Source organism: Rhea pennata, chromosome 1 (genome assembly GCF_028389875.1).
Source record: "Rhea pennata isolate bPtePen1 chromosome 1, bPtePen1.pri, whole genome shotgun sequence".
Taxonomy (NCBI): Eukaryota; Metazoa; Chordata; class Aves; order Rheiformes; family Rheidae; genus Rhea; species Rhea pennata.
In genome coordinates, this window is record NC_084663.1 from 143,289,805 (window position 1) to 143,311,063 (window position 21,259).

Sequence of the window (21,259 nt, forward strand, 5' to 3'; positions counted from 1 at the left end):
TTTTAGCACCACTTCAAGTAGCTAAGACACTAACCAAGAAGAGAATAAATATAAGAAATAATGGCTGTATATTTTGGGGGGGGGGAGGCTTTCTGAAAGCAAGGATAATTGAGCATTAGAATAGACCATCTGTTATAGAATAGACATCTGTAAGAACATTGCAGAATATTAGTGGTGAAGTTGGACAAAACATCAAAAAGCTGCTGAGATTCTTTCCAGTCTTGATCTCTATTTTGAAGTAAAAAATTTCTTAAAGGAATATAGGTCAGAATTATGAAACACTTGCATTGTATTAACAAATGTTGATGGTAAATGTTTCTTCACTTCAAAATAGAAACGACTACCTAGCAAGACTGGTACACAAATTGTCAATCTTGGCTAAAATGATTAGTCTGTCCTTAATATATAGCTGCAAATGCATACAGGATAATCACTAGTCTCACCACTGCTATGAAAAAAATTCTAGTTTCAAACCAACATACTTCTCAAAGTTTTTAATAAATAAAATACAACTCTTGTCTTTATATGCCAATTTTTCTAGCCCATGGTGAATTCTAGTTAATAAACGTGACTAAATTGAAAAGAAAACATACCTGGACATCTTCATCAGTTGGTATGTTAAATTTGTCTCTTGGTTGTGGAATGGGAGAACATACTCTTTTGAAGCTGCAGTACCTTTGGGTACAAAACAATTATGAAGAAATTAAAATATTGGGAATACAACATGCAAAAACATCATCTGTTGCTCTTTAAGGACATTTCAAGACTGAATGTGTATTGTTTGACAAATCACTTTGAGGAGAAGAAAAATAAATGGAGACTGATGGATAACTTTTTGTGCTTATTTCTTGGGTAACTATACTTTGTGTTTAGTCACAATAAATGACTTTCTTAAATCGTCAGTTTCAGTCACACAAAATATCTTTCTTCTACCCCAAGTGATAAGTTTTATTAAAATAAGGACAGATTTGTTCTGATTCCCTGTTGTTTGGTGTTATGTGAAGCTAATGACTTCAAAGCAATGTGGATGTTAAATGCTTAAAAGTAAAAGTTTGCATCACTTATTAACTTTAATATTCTCCCCCCTCCCCCCCCCCCATTTCACCTGTAGCAATTTTGTATGCTCAGTGCCAGCCAAAACCATACTGGTAGTAATAAATCATGACACCAATAATAACATCCTCGTAGTTTTTGGAGGTAGGGTGAATGCCTGTGTTTCATAGAAATAGCTACTTTACTAAGGTTGTTTTACCTTTTGCAAAAGAAGAATTGGAGCAATGTCACAGAGATTGTTCCAAGTGCTATCAGAATTAAAATCACAAAAATAAAATCATCTTTCCCTTGACCTGAAACACCCAAAAGACAAAAATCATAGCATGACAGAAAAACTTTCATGATTGGTAGTAATTAGTGCTGATTTCATGTAACTTCTTGAATAATCTGAAGAACTCTGATTTGGCATCTTACAGAACCTTGACAAAAAGGTGTGCTTGGTACATTTTAAAACAAACATTTTAAAACTCAATTTAAATTTCACAAAAGGAGAAACAAAGTTACAAAACATAAGAAACATAAAATTCTTGGGGATAAAAAGGAAAGATGGTGAAACTATGTAAACAATGTTGATTGCGGGGGGAAGGAGAAAAGGAAGGGCCAGAAAGAAGAGAATGATATCCATGACAAAATCTTCAAAGACTGAAAGGTAGCAACAGATTTGTCAAAAGGCAATGGTGGGTCTGCCTCAGGCTGTACCTATAACCCTGGCATCTGAGTATCTGCTGCTTTTACAAATGCAACTGATCAAAGACTTGTATCAACCTACATCATTGTACTATTTAGCCATTTTCTCTATGTTAATAATTTCCATCCTGTCCCTTCCATGTCGGTGCATAGGAATTAAGATTTTGTCCACATCTGTGAATGTGAGCGAGAAAGGGAGGTGAACGTGGTAATCCTGGAAAAGAATCTAGATGAAAAGAATATCACATGCTTACCAAACTCAGTGGGTTCACTCCATTCTCCCCAGTTTGAGTTTACAAGACAGTTTTTTCCACGTGCTCTGATTTTCAGAATATATTTTTTTTTAGCATTGTAATTTTGAAATTCATATCTGTAGTTCCTTACCTAAAATCAAAGCAATTAAACTTAGTATTTTACCTCGTATGCAAATGTTAATAAAACTCAGGTTTTAATTTCTTGATCCAAGTTCTATGGAAAAGTAAAGGTATGATTTAGTAGGTATCCCGTGGTTAAGCGTTGTTCTCCCCGAGTTTGAAAGCATGAAAAACTAGCACATCCTACCATAGAATCTTTGTGTTTTGGAGCTGTAAGTCCACTATTGGGTCTTGAATTTAATCTCTTATGCTTTAAAGACACTTTGTTCCTGTCCTTGTCTATAGATCCTAAAGAACAAAAGGACAGAAAGCTGAAACTGGAGAAACACCCTAGAAGTTTACCTTAAAACCCTTACAGGGATCAATGGTGCAAAGAACAAATTTCCTTGATGGTGGCTGTCTTTGCTAGACAAACTGTTTTTGAGACAGTCTCCTAGCACATATGGGCCATCTGGTCTCACGACAGTTTCATACAAAATCTGGAGTCTACTAAGTCTAGGATGCTTTCAGGGTTGAGAGGACTGCAAGTTTGTAAGGAGGAGGCTAATGGTATATATTGGAATCAACTCAAAGATTTTGAAAATCATTACATCATTTCCTCTCTCTAGCTGTCCTAAACTACAATAGTAATGTTCCACCACCAACTGCGAGAAAAAAATGAAGAAAGTGTTTCCATTTTTTTGTTAAGCAAAGTGTAACATCTAACTTTGATTAAAATGTTTCTGTGAAATAAATAAAAAATACGAAAGTTTGTAAAATGCATAGAAAATTCTGCTTGGTGTAGTATTCCAAAAGAACATATTCAAGAAGCTTACATGTAAAGATACCATGAGACATGTCTTTCTGAGTTATTCTTGTATATTGGTACCAAACCTATAGATCTAGAAGTAACTCGTTCTATGTAACGGTAACGTATATGCTCTACAGAGCAAAAGTGCAACTTTTTGTAAAATGAGAAAACTTACTGTTACGGGAGGATCTATCTTCTCTTCTTTGAGCTTATCCTGAAAACCAAAAGCAAATTTTCATTTTTATGATTTTCTTATCAGATAATCAAATATTTCTATCTCTTTTATATTCTATTTCTTGCTTGTAATAATATAAGTAATTTTCAACTGAAAAATTCAATTGGCGATTCTGCTTCAATAATGTCTCAGAATGTAGCATTTTATTCAGAGTTTTGACTTTGTCCGTTTCATTTTGAAAAAAAAAAAAAGGAAAAATAAATTATTTGTCAACGGTTGTGTGAAGCTAAATTTGCCCCTAAAGGCACATGTTCACTATTGTCCAGGGGAATTACATGCAAATTATTCAAGCAGTCAGTTTATCCTCCAAGCAAAGCAGATCTATAAGGTATTTGTTTCACAATAATTTGATAACGTGTCAGAAAATTGATGTGAACAAATTTCTTTTCCTTCCAAACTCAGTTAAAGCCTCTATTACAGATCTGAGTGATCTACACTCAGGGTTTTCCCAAAATACTGTTACACATCCCATGCAGTCAAGATTTATTTGACTAGAACCAAACACAGACCTAGATCAAAGAACCTGAAAAATGTGGAAAATCTAAGATTGAAGCGAGAAAGCATGAGTATGAAATGAGCAAACAAAATCACCAGCAGTGGTTTTATTTAGGATCTCAGAAGACATTGAAAGGCGGAGGTCCTGGAAACATTTATCATATGTAATCTCAAAAAGTTAGTTGGCATTATGGAAGTGTCAGAAAGAGGATATTGAAAGGAATGTCTGATTTCAAAAAATGCATCCAGCTTATTTGGTGCCTTATAAATTAGTCCTTAGTATTTCCCCACAACTCTTTGTCTGCTGCGTTCTTTCAGCTTTGGACATGGGTGGAAATCATTGTCCTATACTGCGGGCAGCGTGGGCGTGTTGAGCTGCCTAAACTTAGGTATGTAGTGCCCTTGCTTTGGATGCCTTGTTTTGGATGACTGCTTCAGAAAGGTGTGTGTCATATCTACTGTCCCTGGGCAGCTGCATCACGTACCCAGAGCATCTCAAGGGGCTCGGGGCGCCTACGTGTGCTCAGCTGAAGGGAACCCTAGATATGCGTTGACTGCAGTGGGAAACTAGCTTGTATGTAGACACCTACATCTAGGTGTTTACATATGAGATGAATTTCACATCTACATGTAGGAGTCTTGTCCTAAAACTGAATCTTATTTAAACATTTTGGTGAGATGAATCCCTCCTATTCTGACTGCTACATAGGAAAGAAAAGCTAATATGTAGTTCTTTAAAGGAAATATACTTTCATTGTATTGCGTTAGTCATATGTTCTAGCCTATATCTTTATGTAAAACTTTAACAAGATCTTACTATCATATTATACCAGCCAAAGGCAAAACTACGAACACTGCAATTGCTTCTTGAAATAGCTGTAAAGGCAGATACCACAAATACATATAAGATATTCTATCCAGACAGTTAAGTTGTCCGCAGTGTGTAAGCTGCAGACTTTGAGCACTTTCATGAGATTTAACGATGTATTAACCTACTGGAAACATACGTTTATGTTTAGCCCTTAATTGGTCTTTCCTATAACATTTTTGCATTACAAAGGCTGAAGGAATTGCCACTAAGTAAGCCTTATGGCTGTGGCTGGGAAGCAGAGTAAGCAGAGTCCTTATTTGTCAGAAAGCAGGCATCATCCACGTGTGCAAATCATAAAATGATAAAACAGATATCCCAAAGATAGGGATCTTCCTCCCAGAAGAGCTAATTCTTGTCTCTGTGTCAACTTTGGGGGCTCTGAGAATTTTCCTGGCCTGACTCCTGAAGCTCCCAGAACAAAGCAGGTTTTCAACTTTTTGTTGTTTTGCCTTTTGTTTATTAAAATAAGGTCCTTTAGGCACTGAGATCTGTGGAGGAGGATTTGACACCTCAGTCTATCTGCTCAGTTGCGCTTGGTGGAAATTAGTCACCACTACGGTAAAGTGACATGCTCTGTATTGTCCTGTACTTTGTTTATGATTACTGTAGTAACTTGATAATTAAATTACTAGTGTTCTGTATATAGCGTAGGATAAATCCCAGCTTGCTTTTGGTATTTACATGGTAAGCATTTAAATCTGAGCTGATCATCTTTCTCTTATAATCATCAGTGGGGAAAAAAAGGAAACATTTTAACGACACAATTTGTCCGTTATCTACCTTAGAATGAGATGAATAGGGCTTCATCTGACTGCACAGAGCATGTAGCTGAAAAGTGAATATATCCAACACTGATGTCTACACTGGCATTGTGCAACGTTTCCCCACCCCCACCCTGAGGTGCTGGTGTAGAAATCACAGAATGGTAAGGTTGGAAGGGACCTCTGGAGATCGTTTAGTCCAGACCTCAGCCTAGCCCTGTACAGGGATTGAACCCATGACCTTGACATTAGCAGCACCATGACCTAACCAACTGAGCGAAACCCACCTCCTAGCTGTATTCTGTTTCTCAGAAGAGTGGCTTCTGTTTCAACCCTGATTTCAAAAAGGGGGTTTTGGTGGACATTGTGTAGAAAAATGGGGACTGGCACGGCCGGGGTGGGCTCCAAGGGAAGGACACTTTCTGAAAGAAGGTTGCCGAAGAACATCATATTGCTGGATGGGTGGTGGGATAGATGTGCACAGGCAGACAGTAAAAAGCAGTCCCATGTGAGGCAGTTGTGAGCTTTCCGGTGTCTGCAAAATGCCTGCAAAGTGACTGACGCTGAGCTTCCTCTGGGAACCAGCTAAAATGTGACAGGACTTAGACGGTGCTTAAGCGTGCAGCAAGGGCAGCACTCGTGTTCCTGATCCCGCGCTGCCATCCTGTGGCCATTTGATGTGATTCTTTCGGAATGACATTGGCTTAAGTGTGCCCTCAACAGTCTTTGAGTTTCTGTGTACTGTCTGAGAACTAGCTGGAAAAAGTATAAATTTGACTATTTGAAACACTCCTCATAAGCATATCCTGCAGTGGCAGGATGCAAGAACAGCAGGACCAAAGCAGGAGACCACCACAGTTTATGAGACAAGTTAATAAATGAAGGAAAATAAAATTTGTTTGTTATGTGCATGCACGTATGTAAATATAGTGCCAAATGAAATTCAATAAATTATTTTACCTTACTTTGTATGTTAATTTCGTATTGAAAACAATCTTTATTTCCCACATGACTTGTAACGGGTTCTCGCCATTCAATTATGCAACCCTGTGGATCACCAGTACAATTGACAGTGACATTTAACGGAGAAGTAAGTCTTTCTGGAATGAAATGAAATAATTAGTAAAGATGTGGTCAATAATCAGCTACAACTCGTGTTCATAGTAAAAATAGTAAAATACATCTGAATTTGAGGCAACTTGTGCACAGCTATGTGATATTGATGTTAACCCATATCATCTGGTAAACAGGAATAAAATTCTGTAGCAAAACTAGGCAATGCAACACTTGGTGCTGGACATCTGAAGTAACCGGAATCCATGTAAAAAAGGCATGAAGGCTTTTGTGTAATTCAGCAATACAATCAACATAATGTCATTTTTCTGTGTCTAAATTTCATATTGATAATGCAGGTCCCCATAGAGGAAAGGATGGAGGTTATATGTGTATAGTAGTATTTACATAGAAAATGAAGTCATCTGAATATGAGTGCCCAGAATGTAGTTGTCTATATGTGAACCAAGTATCTAACCATTACAGTCAATGGAGACCTGCTCAGTGCTGCCCATGATGTCTAGGTTATTTCAGCTAAACACCTCACTGGACTTTATGGTCTTCATTGACTACTGGCAGGATTCAGTTGCTTGAACATAGCTGTCTCCTATGGTGCCCAGAAGGGCACTGGTCTCTCACCAGTCCTGGACTACATCTGAAAGCCTTGTGCAAGTCTTGAATGTCTTACTGTGCCTCCAATGGCACTAGATGCACATATTTAGGCATCTGAATCCTACCCTATATCTGTTAGATACACCTAGCTCATATACAGGTATCTACCTATTTAACTAAAACAGTCTTAATTTGTAAGCTCCTTCTGGTTTTAGGACACTCAGAAAGGCAAGGAAATATAGGATGACTGAAGAGCCTGTCAGCTTGATAGTGCAATTAAAGTCTGGCCTTGAAAGTTTGACCTCTCCATTTCATCACTTAAATTACGTGGATACATTCACATCACCAGGCATGTGTGTCTGCCAATGGGTTGGCCAAACTGGTAAAGAGGGCTTTAAACTAGGAAGGATGGGGGAAGGGGACATTTATAGAGATAGGGTAGTCAACAAAACACACCTCAAGTTGAGGGGCCTCCAGCAGGTGCATGCAGCCAGGGATGTGCATATGAGATATGGCTATGGGAGATCCTCTTGCCACCCCTCCTGGGAAACCTGCATGCACAACTACCTCTCTGAAATGCCTATACTCCAATGTATGCAGTATGGAGAATAAACAGGAGGAATCCGAGATCTGGGTGTGGTCTCAGGGCCATCATCTCATTGCAGTCACAGAGACATGGTAGGATAGCTCACATGACTGGAATGTCATCATGGATGGCTATGTGCTTTTTAGGAAAGACAGGCCAGGAAGACGAGGTGGTGGAGTTGGTCTTTTATGTGAGAGAGCAACTGGAATGTACTGAGCTCTGCCTGGAGGTGGATGGAGAGCATGTTGAGTGCTTATGGGTAAGGATTAAACGGCAGGCTACTATGGGTGACACTATCGTGGGTGTTTACTACAGGCCACCTAATCAGGAATAGGAAGTCAATGAGGCCATCTACAGACAACTTGAAGTAGCTTCACGATCACAGGCCCTGGTTCTCATGGGGAACTTCAGCCACCCTGATATCTGCTGGAAGGACTACACAGCTAAGTACAAACAGACCAGGAGGCTCCTGCAGAGCATCGGTGATAACTTTTTGATGCAGGTGATGGAGGAGCCAATGAGGAGGGGTGTCCTACTGGACATCATTGTACTAGCTAACAAAGAAGGACTGGTTGGAGACATGAAGGTTGGGTGCAGCCTTGGCTGCAGTGATCATGAGATAGTGGAGTTCAGGATCCTGGATGGAGGAAGCAAGGCAATAAGAGGATTGCAACCCTGGCCTTCAGAAGAGCAAACTTTGGCCACTTCAGTGAACTACTTGGAGGAATCTCATGGGTTAGGGCCCTAGAAGGAAATCAGGGGTCCAAGAGAGATGATTCAGTGATTCAAGCATTACTCCCTCCAAGCTCAAGAGCAGTGCATCTCTCTGGGTAAGAAGTTCAGCAAAGGAGGAAAGAGATCTGCATGGATGAGCAAGGAGCTCCTGGTAAAACTCAAACAGAAGAAGAAAGTACATAGAATGTGGGAGAAAGGGCAGGCCACCTGGGAGGAATATAAGAATGTGGTCAGAGTATGCACGGATGCAATGAAGAATGCTAAGGGCCATTTGGAATTAAATCTGGCAAGGGATGTCAAGGACAACAAGAAGGGCTTCTTCAAACACATTAGTAGCAAAGGGAAGACTAGGGAAAATGTGGGCCCGCTGCTGAATGGAGTGGATGTCCTGGTGACAAAGGATACAGAGAAGGCAGAGTTACTGAATGCCACATTTGTTTCAGTCTGTACTGCTAAGGCCAGCCCTTGGGAATCCCAGGCCCTGGGGACTGTGGAGAAAGTCTGGAGAAAGGAAGACTTTCCCTTAGTCAAGAAGGATCAGGTTAGAGATCATTTAGGCAAACCTGACACCCACAAATCAATGGGCCTCAACGGGATGCACCAAAAGTGCCAAGGGAGCTGGCAGGTGTTATTGCTAGGCCACACTCTATCATCTTTGAAAGATTGTGTAGAACAGGAGAGGAGAACAAGAGAGATGGAAGAAACATCACTCTAGTCTTCAAAAAGGGCAAGAACAAGGACCCAGGAAATTACAGGCCAGTCAGGCTTACCTCCATCCCTGGAAAGGTGATGGGACAGCTCATCATGGATGTCATCTCTAATCATGTGAAGGATAAAATGGTGATCGGGAGTAGTCATCATGGATTCACCAAGGGGAAATCGTGTTTAACCAAACTGATAGCCTTCTATGATGGCATATGTGGCATATCTTGACTTCAGCAAGGCTTTTGACACTGTCTCCCATAGCATCCTCCTAGGCATGCTCAGGAAGTGTGGATTAGGTGAGTGGAGAGTGAGGTAGATTGAGTACTGGCTGAAAGGCGGAACTTAGAGGATTGTCATCAGCAGTGCAGTCTAGTTGGAGGCCTGTAGCTAGTGGTGTCTCCCAGGGGTCAGTACTGGGTCCCATCTTGTTCAGTTTACTCATCAGTGACCTAGATGAAGAGACAGAGTGCCTCCTCAGCAAGTTTGTCAATGATACCCAGCTGGAAGGAGTGGCTGGTACAGCTGAGGGCTGTGCTGCCATTCAGAGAGACCTGGAGAGGCTGGGTGGAGAGGAACATTATGAAGTTCAGCCAAGGCAAGTGCCGGGTCCTGCACCTGGGAAGGAATAACCCCATGCAGCAGTACAGGTTGGGGGCTGACCTGCTAGAAAGAAGCTCTGTGGAGAAGGACCTGGGAGTGCTGGTGGTCAAGAAGTTAACCATGAGCCAGCAATGTGCCCTTGTGACCAAGAAGGCCAATGGTCTCCCGGGGTGCATTAGGCAGAGTGTTGCCAGCAGGTCAAGGGAGGTGATCCTGCCCCTCTACTCAGCCCTGGTGAGGCCTCATCCCGAGTCCAGTCCAGTCCTATGTCCAGTCCTGAGCTCCCCAGTAAAAGAGAGACATGGCAGTATTGGAGAGAGTCCAGAGTAGAGCTACAAAGATGATTAGAGGGCTGAAGCATCTCTCTTTTGAGCAAAGGCTGTTGGAGCTGGGCCTGTTTAGCCTGGAGAAGCGATCTTATTAATGTCTTCCAATACCTTGAGAGAGGGTGTCAAGAGGATGAGGTCAGACTCTCTTCAGTGGTGCCAAGTGACAGGACAAGAGGCAAAGGGTACAAACTGAAACACAGGAAGTTCTGCCTGAACATAAGGAGGAATTTCTTTCCTGTGAGAGTGACAGAGCCCTGGACCAGGTTGCCCAGAGAGGTTATGGAGTCTCCTTCTCTGGAGATCTTCAAGGCCCACCTGGATGCAACCCTGTCTGACATGCTCTAGGTGACCCTGTTTGAGCAGGGAGGTTGGACTAGATGATCTCCAGAGGTCCCTTCCAACCTCAACCATTCTGTGATTCTATGATTCTCTGAACTGTTATTTCAGACAGGCTGAAGGCTGTCTCTGCATTTCTTTTAGTTCATTTTTTTGAACTGTATTTTTTTAGCTATCATAAATCAAAGTCCGTCCTGCAGTGTAGAATTCTCTAATAGCTACAGACTTTGTTTTACTTTTTATTTTCTCTCTCTTCAGAGCTAAATTCCCCACGTCCTTTTTTATATACAAAAAAATAAAGCAGAAAGAAATTACTTACCAATTGTATACAGTTCGATGTACTCATCATAGAACTGGATCAGGGAGTCTTTGCTAGACCCATTCACCACAAAGTAAGTAATTGTATCTTTTATCATTACATTTTGGAATTGACATCCCCTGTGCCTCCTGTTTTCATCTTCAACATAAAGCTCACATTCCCTCTCTTCTTCTTCTCTGTGTACAGCAAGGTGTTTTAGTTGAATGCATGCGGTGTCATGTGCTGAATCAGAATTCAGAATTGCCTAGAGTCAAGTAAAGCTACTCACCTTGAGTTCTGCCAGTAGAGAAAGTACTGGGTATCACGTGGCACATCCCTGCCCGCATGCCAAGTGCAGTTCATAAGGGAAATATTGTAAATCACACAGGAGAAATTTTTAATGGCTGTCCCGGGCATGCCTGCAAACAGAGGAATGTCCCATGTCCCCTTGCTCCAAGCCAGAAGGTCTTGGCATCCACTTAGGTATTTTAGGCACCTACAACTTCAGCTGATGATTACATGAGTTTAAGAATGACGTGCTTCATTTTAGGTAGCATAAATGGAGGATATTTATCTTGTGTTCAGTACAGATTTGTTAGATGCTGAAGGCATAGTTAAAATTAAATCATCTTTAAGACTTTGGTCTTAAAGTCCGAGAGAGTCTGTACTTCTCTAATACAGATTGACATCAACACTGGCTACTCCTGTTCTTTGATATGTCCCATGTAGTTTCCAAGTTATTCCACTTCAAAATTAAATGCTCATGTCACACCACTGAGCAAACAAATATCTCCCTTTTAGTCTTCTGTCCCCTATAATAGGCACCGTGTCCCTGCAAGATGTATTTCAGCTCCTGGTGGCCTCTGTGGGAAAAACCAAGAGCCTAACTGAGGCCTCCAGAGAGGAACAGAAACTCAAGTGCAGAGCTATGCGTGATAGATAAAGGAAACTGAGAAAACTGGACTCTTACCCTCTTTTGACTACCTCTGAACTGTGAAACCTGGGAGTGATTACTACAGTCACATAGGTAAAGCAAGGCATACTCGTCTTCAACAGCATCCTGTTGGACGCTGAGATACAAAGAGATACATTTCTCCTTCTGGGATTAACATTTAGAAAACTTCTCCTGTCCTGTTTATACACTGTGTTTAAAAAACAGACTTTGAAAAGTAAACTTGTTGTACCCTCTGATCAAATAGCCTAGCAGTTAGAGGTTTTTGCCCTGGGAAGGAAGTGGCTTCATCACTTCCTTTTCTGGAGCATGTTCAAAGAGGAAACTCTTGTTCTTCAGAAGTACCCTCACCGTGGAATGTGCAGTCATGTTCAGCTTCATTCTCCCTTTTTCTTCAGTGAATTTGCTGGCTTCTGCTTCAGTGTGCCACAACATCAGCAAAAGGATAGAGACTTCCTATGCTAATGTCTCCAATCTTCCACAGCACTCAATAGCGAGTCAGTTCTTGTGGAAGCAAGGTTGAGTTTCTCATGGGGAACTTGCACACTAGGCTGGTTATGAAAAACACATCAAAAGCAAAGGGTTTTAAAAACCAATGTCCTGTCTTGCATTTTGAGGAGTGCCATAAGAATGTTTCCTTTGCCAGGTCCCAAGAATGAGATGAGTAGGGGAATACTCTCTCTACTAGGGTACAAGTGAGCTGCTAATCTTGTCACCTCTGACAAGTGTGAAATACTCCAGTTCTGCACAGCAGCAGAACTACTCATGACTGGGCAACTTTGGTGGAGAAAACTGAGAGGGAAATGGAAAATGGGCCATTAAAAACACAACTTCGGAATTATGAGTCTGGGATCTGCTTAAATCTCACTTGGTAACTCACATGTAGGGCAGGCTCAGAGTGTATTTGTAGACAATTATCTTGTCTCAATGGGTGTGTACCAGCTGAGGGAACTTGAGGTCTGGATGTGCCAGGGCCAGATCAGGAGATTACTACCTTCAGTTTGCTCGTAGCTGCTTATCACCAGCATTTCCTTTCTCTCTCCTCCTCCCATCGACTTATTTAATGGATCACTCTCCTCTCCTTTAGCTAGCTTTGTGATCTAGGTCACGACGAACTCAACAACAGTCCAGCAGAAGAAAGTTTAATAGAGCTGTAGGTGCTACCATCTTAATTTCTAGCAGTCAGAACAGTTATTTGAATCTATCTCTAAACCACAGTTACTCAGTGTCATTTTGGAGCCCTGGGGTGAAAGAAAGTAATGCAATTACTGATACATCTGTACTAGTACAACTCTTGCATAACTCTGGAAACATTTGTTAGTTAGCAGATTTGAAAGAAAAAAAAAAAAGCACTATTAAAGCCAAGGAAAGCAGCTAACTTCCTTCCTATAAGGAATTGTTTTCCAAGCCATTTTTTTTCACCCTTAAAAGATTTCAAATGGAGAAAATCTTACCCAGACCTCAAAGCATTACCTCTAGGAATAAATGCGCAGCTTTTTGAGATGTTTGTGTTTGGTACTTCAATGGTAAAGACCGCACCATTGTGGAGGGGCAAGTTTACCTCAATTGAAAAGCAGCACGGTGAACTCTCCACCTGAAAAATAACACATTAGTGTTTTATTTCCTGTTTTTAGCTCTTCTGTGTTAGATGATGCTGAGTCTGGAAGTACATGTTAGCAACTCAACTCCTAGGGCCAAAATCTAGTTTATATATGAGTGTGTTGGACTTATGGGCTAAGTGTCTCCTTTGCCAGTTGAGGTTAATGTAGGATGTAGCTGAGTGATGACTCAAAAGAAGCATAACTACACAAAAAGTTCTCCAGCTCAGGAGTTTGTTACTATACTCATACGTTAATGTCAGGGAAAGCTGATAATAACCTAGTAATGTATTAGAAGATGGTTAATAAAAGGGAGAAACAAAACAGAATTTAATGAGACGATCTTACAGAAAGGGAGATAGAGGGGATTCCGCACTGATACATACTCATCTGATGTACCCTGTGGTTAAGAAAGATAGTCTATGGCATTATGTTTATAATCTTCAGTAAAAGTGTGATGCAGTATTGTAATATAAGTTTCTAATTAAGGCATCTACTTTGCTGAGCTTAATAACCACTCTCTCTTGAGCTCCCTACTTTTCTCCCTGGGTGGTGTGGACCTGCTCCAGAGGCATGACCTAATTTACTGGGAACCACTGCATGAAGAATCTAAGATATTTAATGTGCATAATAGTATTTAGGGAGTTCACTTTTCATTTGAAGGGTCTCTTTTTCCCTCAGATTCTTATACTCTGTCACCCTTGCTTAATTGTCACAGGTTGATAGTCTGATCCATAGAGTTCAGTTATCAGGGGAAATTCTCTAGGTGTCTGTCTTAGTCTTACTCTCCTTTATTTCAGCAGCTAGATTCCTATTTCACGCTTCGGCTTAGTTGCAGTTCAGGCTGTAGCCTTCTTTCCACTTTAGTCCCCAGAGTTTTCTGATACGTACAGGATGCTCCTCTTACAGCGAGTGCATGTTAACACTTGCAGCTTTCCACAGCCTCCATACAGATCAAACTGTAGACTGTAAAGAACCACTAATCAAATTTTACTTGTAACTGATTCATTTTTTTCATGATAAATGAAATCTATAGAAGGTAAAGAAAGAGGTGTCATTATTTATCCTCAATAAATAGCAAGTTTACCTTTTTCTGTATAGGATCCATATCTGTGGCCACAGTACAAGTGTACTCAGAGAAATTCATGCTGCTCTCCCAAGACAGTTCCATTTTTCTCCAGTTCAATATCAAGTTTGTAATAGGTGATTCTTGTGTCTCTACTGTAAATGTTATACAATATTTTCAGCAAGGATATACTGTTGCTTTTATTCAGTGCAGAGGCTAGTATCTAGCAGGCCTAAGATAATAATTGGCAGATTATTTGCAAATATCCCTCATAAGTGAGAATTTAAACCCTGTTTCTCAAAATATTGTTGCAAAAGCATTTTACTCACGCTCCTTACAACAGGTATCAGCATGCAAGGAATGAAATAGAGTCATCCACCAAATCATGCAAATAAGTCCGAGAGTATCAATCATCTTTTCTTCTCTGGAAAGAGACAACAAGGAAGCCTTAAGGGGAAAAAAAAAAGAAAGAAAAAAGGGTGATGCCAAGGTGTACTTGGATTTCTAGAAAGCTTCCTTTACATTTGGTGCATATGTAGATCCATATATATACGTGTGTATACATATATATAAAATTTCTCAGTACTTGTTTTAAAGTCTTTTTTATCTTTATTGTATAAAAGACTTATTAACTTTCATAATTTATTTTATGCTCTCCTCTACTGACTTTCTTTGATTTGGATATCTTTTTTCCTAAATGTATTTTGTAAGAAGTAATCAGTAATTATTCCTGACCATGCTTCTCTTCCTTACTTACTTTTTTTTGTGGCTGTGCTTTCACAAGTTGCCCTTCTCTGGCCCAGACCCACTGGTGGGGCTTAAGACACCTTTCACAGATTTTCCTACTGGTTATGCTAAGTGACTCTCCGCTTTTTAAACTGGATTCTCTCTCTCTCTCTCTTTCTGTTTAGATATTTACACCCCTCATGCCAGAACAGTCTGCTTCAAATACTGAGCTTACTTGTTGCAACTTAGGAGTCAGATGTTATAGAGAATTTTGGTGAATTTAAATTAATGAAGAAATGTGAGTACCTGCAAAGGATAATTCCATATTCATTCGTGTGATATGGAAGTCTGCCCAGAGACAGCCAAACATTGGCATCAGCTCCTGACAGAGCTGATATCCAGAGCTTAGGTACCATTTTTATTCTCTCAGGGGAAGTTAAAACTCTGAAAATGATTTCTCTTCTCCCAGTGCTTGTTTTTCTGCTCCTTTCTACATGAAGAAGCAACACTGATTAATGATTTTTTTTAATTTATTTTAAAAATTCCAGCAGTCTAATTTTCTAATAGCAATTTTCTTGACTGCAGGTATTTCTAAGGTTAATTCTAAGGTTACGGGGTACATTCTTACAAGCACAGGAAAAAAGAAACATAGCTGTATTTTCTTAAATTACTATCCTCCTACATTAATTTGTATTGCCATTTCCAGAGAACCAATTCCAGATTGTTTGAACCAATTCCATTTGTTGTGTGAACAAAAACCCAGCCAAACTCTCAAAGCAAACTGAAGTCTTGCTTATTTCCACATGGCATATCATATTTTGTGCAAAATGACTTAATATGCCCTGTCCATCACAGTCTCTAAGAATCAAACTGTTTATCTCTGCAGCATCAGTCTTTTCTTTGTAAATCATCATGTTACAGCAAGGATGTGGCCACAGCTGCTGGGAGGTGATACTGAAGAATCTTCTGTACAAGCAATACAGAGGATTGGCACTGAAATGCTCCATGAGATATCGGGCTCAACAATTATCTCTACTTTCCCATGCTATCAGTAATCTCCCCAGCATTATACATAGGAAGCTGGAGTGGCTCTGTCCGTTTTCTCTGCCCCTTTTCATATAAGTAAATTTTTTCCCTCTTCAGTCTTCTGCTTAGTTACTCTGAATTTTTTTCCTTCCTTTCCTCATCCTATGTTCCTTTTTAGTCTTTTTCTTTTCCTTTTCTGTCCTGTTATTCCCTTCCCCCCATTTTCTTTGCTTCATCTTTCTCGTCTTCTCCAGCTGTCTGCCCTCATGGCTCCTGTCAAAATCACCCACAAGTTCTGAACACGTGAAAACACTCCCAAACCATGAGTGCTCTCCATATTTTATCATGGAAACACTCACCTGTAGTACTGCCAAAGAGACTTCATCCTACCTAGAGAAGTGCTGCCATCAGCATTGCTTCCAGGCTCTGGACATAACATTGGGTTTGCAGCGGGAAGAGTACTTTCCTTTTCAGAAAGAGTAGTTCCACCTGCCCCAGCACTCAGGCCATTTGCTTCCCAATGGATTTGTGTTTCATAGCCGACTGACTTTTAAAACAAATTATACGTGAAGGAGTAAGTATTGAGTTGTGCCTTCACTCCTTAGCTGAATGTATCAACACACAGCCAAGTGCCCCCGGCCTTTCTCTGGCCTGCCGACAGGGTAAGAGGCAGAAGAGCTGTGTTGAGTCAGAAGCCACCTGCCTGGCCCATCCACGTCTTGCGGCCAAGCAGATGGCTCCACCACTGCATCCGTAAAAGCTACATGCCTTCGGGGCCTCCATCCTCTGCTAGACCGGTCTTTTGCAGACAGACTCAAACTTTCTCTGCTCTGAATAGACCTCAATATCGAGGTGTCAGAAAGACAGTATACTCATGTCAGACTTTTGCAAATGTATTTGTGTTTAGATTAGCCTGTTCCTTCAAATAAGTGGTTTTTCCTTACATATTGTTGATACAGAAAATAATATAAAAACACTTCATCTGAGATTTATGAGGCTGAAAACTCCCATCCTTAACTTTCTTTTTGTTTCTGATATACTCCTTCCTTCCTTTCTTCTGATCAGCCTCACAGGTGTCTTGGTTTCTCAGCATGTGTCTGTACTGCTAACTTGGGGAGAGCCATGGAGGGAACTCAAGCACCTCATTTTCCACAGCCCTTAAGTCTTAGCTTGCTCCGTAGCTCAATTTCAAATTATTCTACCTAGCTCTGTCCATGACAGATTTACTTTAAAACTAGTCTAGCCATGTAAGCTATGCAGCTGTGAGCCAGCCACTGTTGCTCAGCCTTGGAGTCATGGATCTGTTCCTGCATTTTTTTTTTATAATTATTATTCAGAGGTATGGGCATGGCCCATTATGTTTATATTTTCTTGGCTATGTCCTCCTTTTTCACTAGCAAAATATTCTCAAAGATGATGTTTAAATTACTGCCAAACTTTTTATCTAATGTTACCAGAAACTATATGTTTTATTCAGCAAAAATGAGCATATCCCTGATAAGCTGGATGTTTTTGCGATGTACTCAAAAACATGTGCCTGTTTGGTCCTTTGTAGACAGACATGGTCAAACTCCAATCTGCTCTGGAATGATCTGAGTTGTAAAAGTGGCAGAAGGAAAATACAGTCATGTTTAAAAGTTATGGTATATCTACAGTAGTTTCCACAGCAAAATATGCATTAAAAATCTGACTTATAAACTTTAATATGTTATCCTGTAAATCTGTATGGTTTATTGTCTTTACTTGCAACCTGCGAGTACAGCAAGCATCCTGTACCAGAAGACATTACCTGAGACCAAGATTCTTTGCTTCTAATTCCCCACTTTGCTAGTGATATTTTCTTGGATGGCTCTAGGCAAGCTACTTCTGCTACATTACAGACTTCCAGAAATGAGAACAAGAATTTCTCTCACAGGGTGATGTGAGGATAAACTGAAGCTTATAAATTGCGGGCATATGGAGAGCACCATATACATGCCAGGCTTACTGGGAAACATAAAAACAGGAATAAAAATCAGACAATACATATCAGATAGTGAAATATTTCTCTTATATTGCTGCCTAAATGCAACATTCTTAGAATAGATTCACTCTCTAGATCAGTATTTTGATTTTTATAGATGACATAAAGTTGCAGATGATTAAAAAAAAAAAGGAAAAAAAAAGAAAAAGAAGAAGAAATGGTTGATACACCAGATGGTTATATTGTGATTCAGAAGGATCTTGTCAGACTGGAGAAGTGGGCAGAGAGGAACGTTGTGAAGTTCAGCAAAGGAAAATGCAAAATCTTGCACCTGAGAAGGAATGACCCTATGCATGAGTACACACAGGGGGCTGACCTGCTGGAAAGCAATTCTTCAGAGAAAGACTTGGGTCCTGGTGGAAAACAAACTGACTACGAGCCAGAAATGTGCCCTTGCAGCAAAGGTGGCCAATAGTACCCTGGACTGAATTAGGCAGAGTGTTGCCAGCAGGTCGAGGGAGGTGATCCTACACTCTACTCCGGGTGAGGCCACATCTGGAGTACTGTATCCAGTTTTGGGCTCCCCAGTACAAGAGAGACATAGACATGTGGGAATGATTTCAGTAAATGGCCATGAAGGTGATTAAGGGAGTGGAGCATCTCTCATATGAGGAGCAGCTGAGAGCACTGGGACTGTAATCCTGGAGTAAAGAAGATGCAGGGGAATCTTATTAATACCTGTAAATATCTGAAAGGGGAGTAAAGAAGACTGAGCTGGACTCTTTTCAGTGGTATTCAGTGAAAAGAGGTAAATTGAATCACAGGAAATTCTTCTTAAACACAAGAAAAACTTTTTTTACTGCAAGGGTGGTCAAATATGAGACATCTAGGGGCCTAGAGAGGTTGGGGAGTCTCTTGGAGGTATTCAAAATCCAGACAGGCAGTTCTGAGCAACCTGCTCTAACTGACTCTGCTTTGAGTGGGAGGTTTTGGACTAGAAGGTCTACAAAGGTGCCTTCCAACTTCAGTTATTATGTGGTTTACTCTTTTACAAGTACTAGTAATCTACATATTTCTAGATAGATTAATTATTAGAAAGGAGACAGAAAAATGCATTTTTTTTCTGTTATTGCAAAATAAATGTCAGATAACAGATGTCTAATAGAGCAACAGACAAGAGAGACATTTCATAGTCTTCCTTGATTCTTGTAAAAAGCTCTGGAAATTTTACATAGATTTACATTGTTTATCAAATAGGCTAATGCATCATCAAAATTTTAATGTTCTTAAACAAGAAATCAATCCAATTTTGGCAAGTGTGCTAGTGTGAGTGGACCTAACAAGCTATAATAAATTTTGTATTAGGCACCAAATCTTCCATGTCACAAGAAACAAGCAACAGATAACAGTAAAGACAGACATACCTCCTCTTCAGAAAAACCTCTTCCTTTATCTTGTTTGATTTTTGGATCGCAGCAGCAAGGACATTTGAACCTGTAGTTGTGGTCATGCAGGCATCAGACAGACGTTCTGCTCTGTCAGCTAGTGATTTTTACTGTGTATTGGTATTCAATAGCAAATGCTGCAAGTCAAAAACTGAGTTAGTTTATCATTTCCCTCATCGCTTTTGAACTTCCTTAAATTTCCTAATTTGAAGAGGCTGATGATTTCACACAAACTGATTATGTTAGTAACTCTTCCTTCCTGTTATGTTGGATGTACTTAGCACTAGTAGTCACTAAGTGCAAATACACAGTGGCTGTAGCATATTAACATACTCTCCTACAGACAGACACATTTCCAGAAATAGTATTTTCTGGAAATGACTGCAGTTTGGGGGGGGTTGTTTCTGGTTCATATTTAAAGTGCTTACAACATGAACACTTAATTCTATCACGGCCTAACTGGCTGTATAGAGCATTTATGAGCTCAGCATCAACCCAGTTTCTCCCTTTGGGAAGACCAATCCTTAAGCATACATTGCAAACAGCCAAGAAAATAATCCTCCCTTGCAAAGAAGTTGTCTTGAAAACACAAGATCCAAATTTATGAACTTCCTCAATGTGCAGTTCTGTGCTGCTTTTGTTTGGTTCATGTTAGGCCACAATATTGTGGGTTAGATGCAAAAGAGTTTGAATTTTCAAATGAAAGAAAATTACCAAAGCTACTTGTTAAATTCAATAATATCAGGTTTTTAAAAGACTTTGCAGTTGTAAAAATGTGAGAATCTAGCCAGCAATGTTTGCTTTAACTTCTAGGTAATTTAAACGCGGCTCTGGGTCATGCTGAGTGTTAGCCACTTCCCACTTTGTTTTGCATGATAATATATCTGGCATGCAGAGAAGAAAATAGTTGTTCTTCACATGATCACAGAATGGTTGATGTTGTAAGGGACCTCTGGAGGTCATCTGGTCCACCCCCCCTGCTCAAGCCAGGTTACCTAGAGCACATTGCACAGGATCATGTCCAGGCACATTTTAAACATCTTCAGGGACAGAGACTCCACACACCCCCTGGGCAACTTGCTCCAGGGCTCAATAACTCCCAAAGACTGGACCGAGGGTGGGATTCAAACCCACGTGTGCAGAGCACAATGGATTAGCAGTCCATCACTTTAACACTCAGCCACAAAGAGCCATTGGCAGTGGTGGGATTTGAACCCATGTCCCAAAGAGACTGGAGCCTTAATCTAGCACCTTAGACTGCTCAGCCACACTACTGCCACAATAGGCTCTTTTTATTTCTTGCTTTTCTCAAGCTCTCGTAGCAAGAATGATTTGAATTACTCCATAGCTTCCACCCCTCAGTGAATGCGGGAAGGCAATGAATTTGCCAGACTTCTTAGGAGTGAGGCAGGATTCTTGCTAGTCTGTCTGTTAGAGGAAAAACTACTCTTAATCCTGCTTTCCCTGAACCAATTCTTGTTTTTGTTTGTTTTTGTTTTGCTTATGGGCGTGTCCACCAACAGAGAGTTACTTCACAGACATTTCAAACTGCAAATATCTTTGCTTTTCAATCCACACTACTGAGCTTTGTGCACCGTTACCCCCTGAGTCCCACCAGAAGGGCTTATTAATAATATTTTATTTTGTAAAACCTTGATTATGGGTGAAAGCACTATACAACAACTAAGTCTGGCAACACTGAGGGTAGAATGCACATAAGTCCATGACTGAGCTGCAGAATTTGCAATCAGTCTCTAGAACCATATACTTCATCTTTGGCTCAGACCTCGCCAACTTTTTCAGTACTTTGGGGACAGGACTGGCACGTTCCAAATATTCTACTCACTATGAGAATTATTTCCTTCTTTTACAAAGCCTGAATTGAACATAACCAGTGTATGTGTTAGTGGAGTCTGGAATTGCCTGTTCATCAAGTATGTTCTACTTTGGTACCATCAGCCAC

The 21,259-nt window shown here is 40.3% G+C and overlaps 1 protein-coding gene across 1 annotated transcript; it reads right to left on the reverse strand.

Annotated features, from left to right (window-relative positions):
• Positions 1-520: 520 nt before the first annotated feature.
• Positions 521-19,303, reverse strand: LOC134154839 (granulocyte-macrophage colony-stimulating factor receptor subunit alpha-like). Its single transcript, XM_062601485.1, has 11 exons — positions 19,276-19,303; positions 14,466-14,583; positions 14,158-14,291; positions 12,946-13,066; positions 10,810-10,939; positions 10,542-10,717; positions 6,227-6,366; positions 3,080-3,118; positions 1,995-2,124; positions 1,253-1,346; positions 521-675 (listed from the first exon to the last, which is right to left on the reverse strand). The coding sequence occupies exons 2-11, from the start codon at positions 14,548-14,550 to the stop codon at positions 555-557; spliced, it is 1,170 nt and encodes a 389-aa protein (XP_062457469.1). The 5' UTR covers positions 14,551-14,583; positions 19,276-19,303; the 3' UTR covers positions 521-554.
• Positions 19,304-21,259: the final 1,956 nt, after the last annotated feature.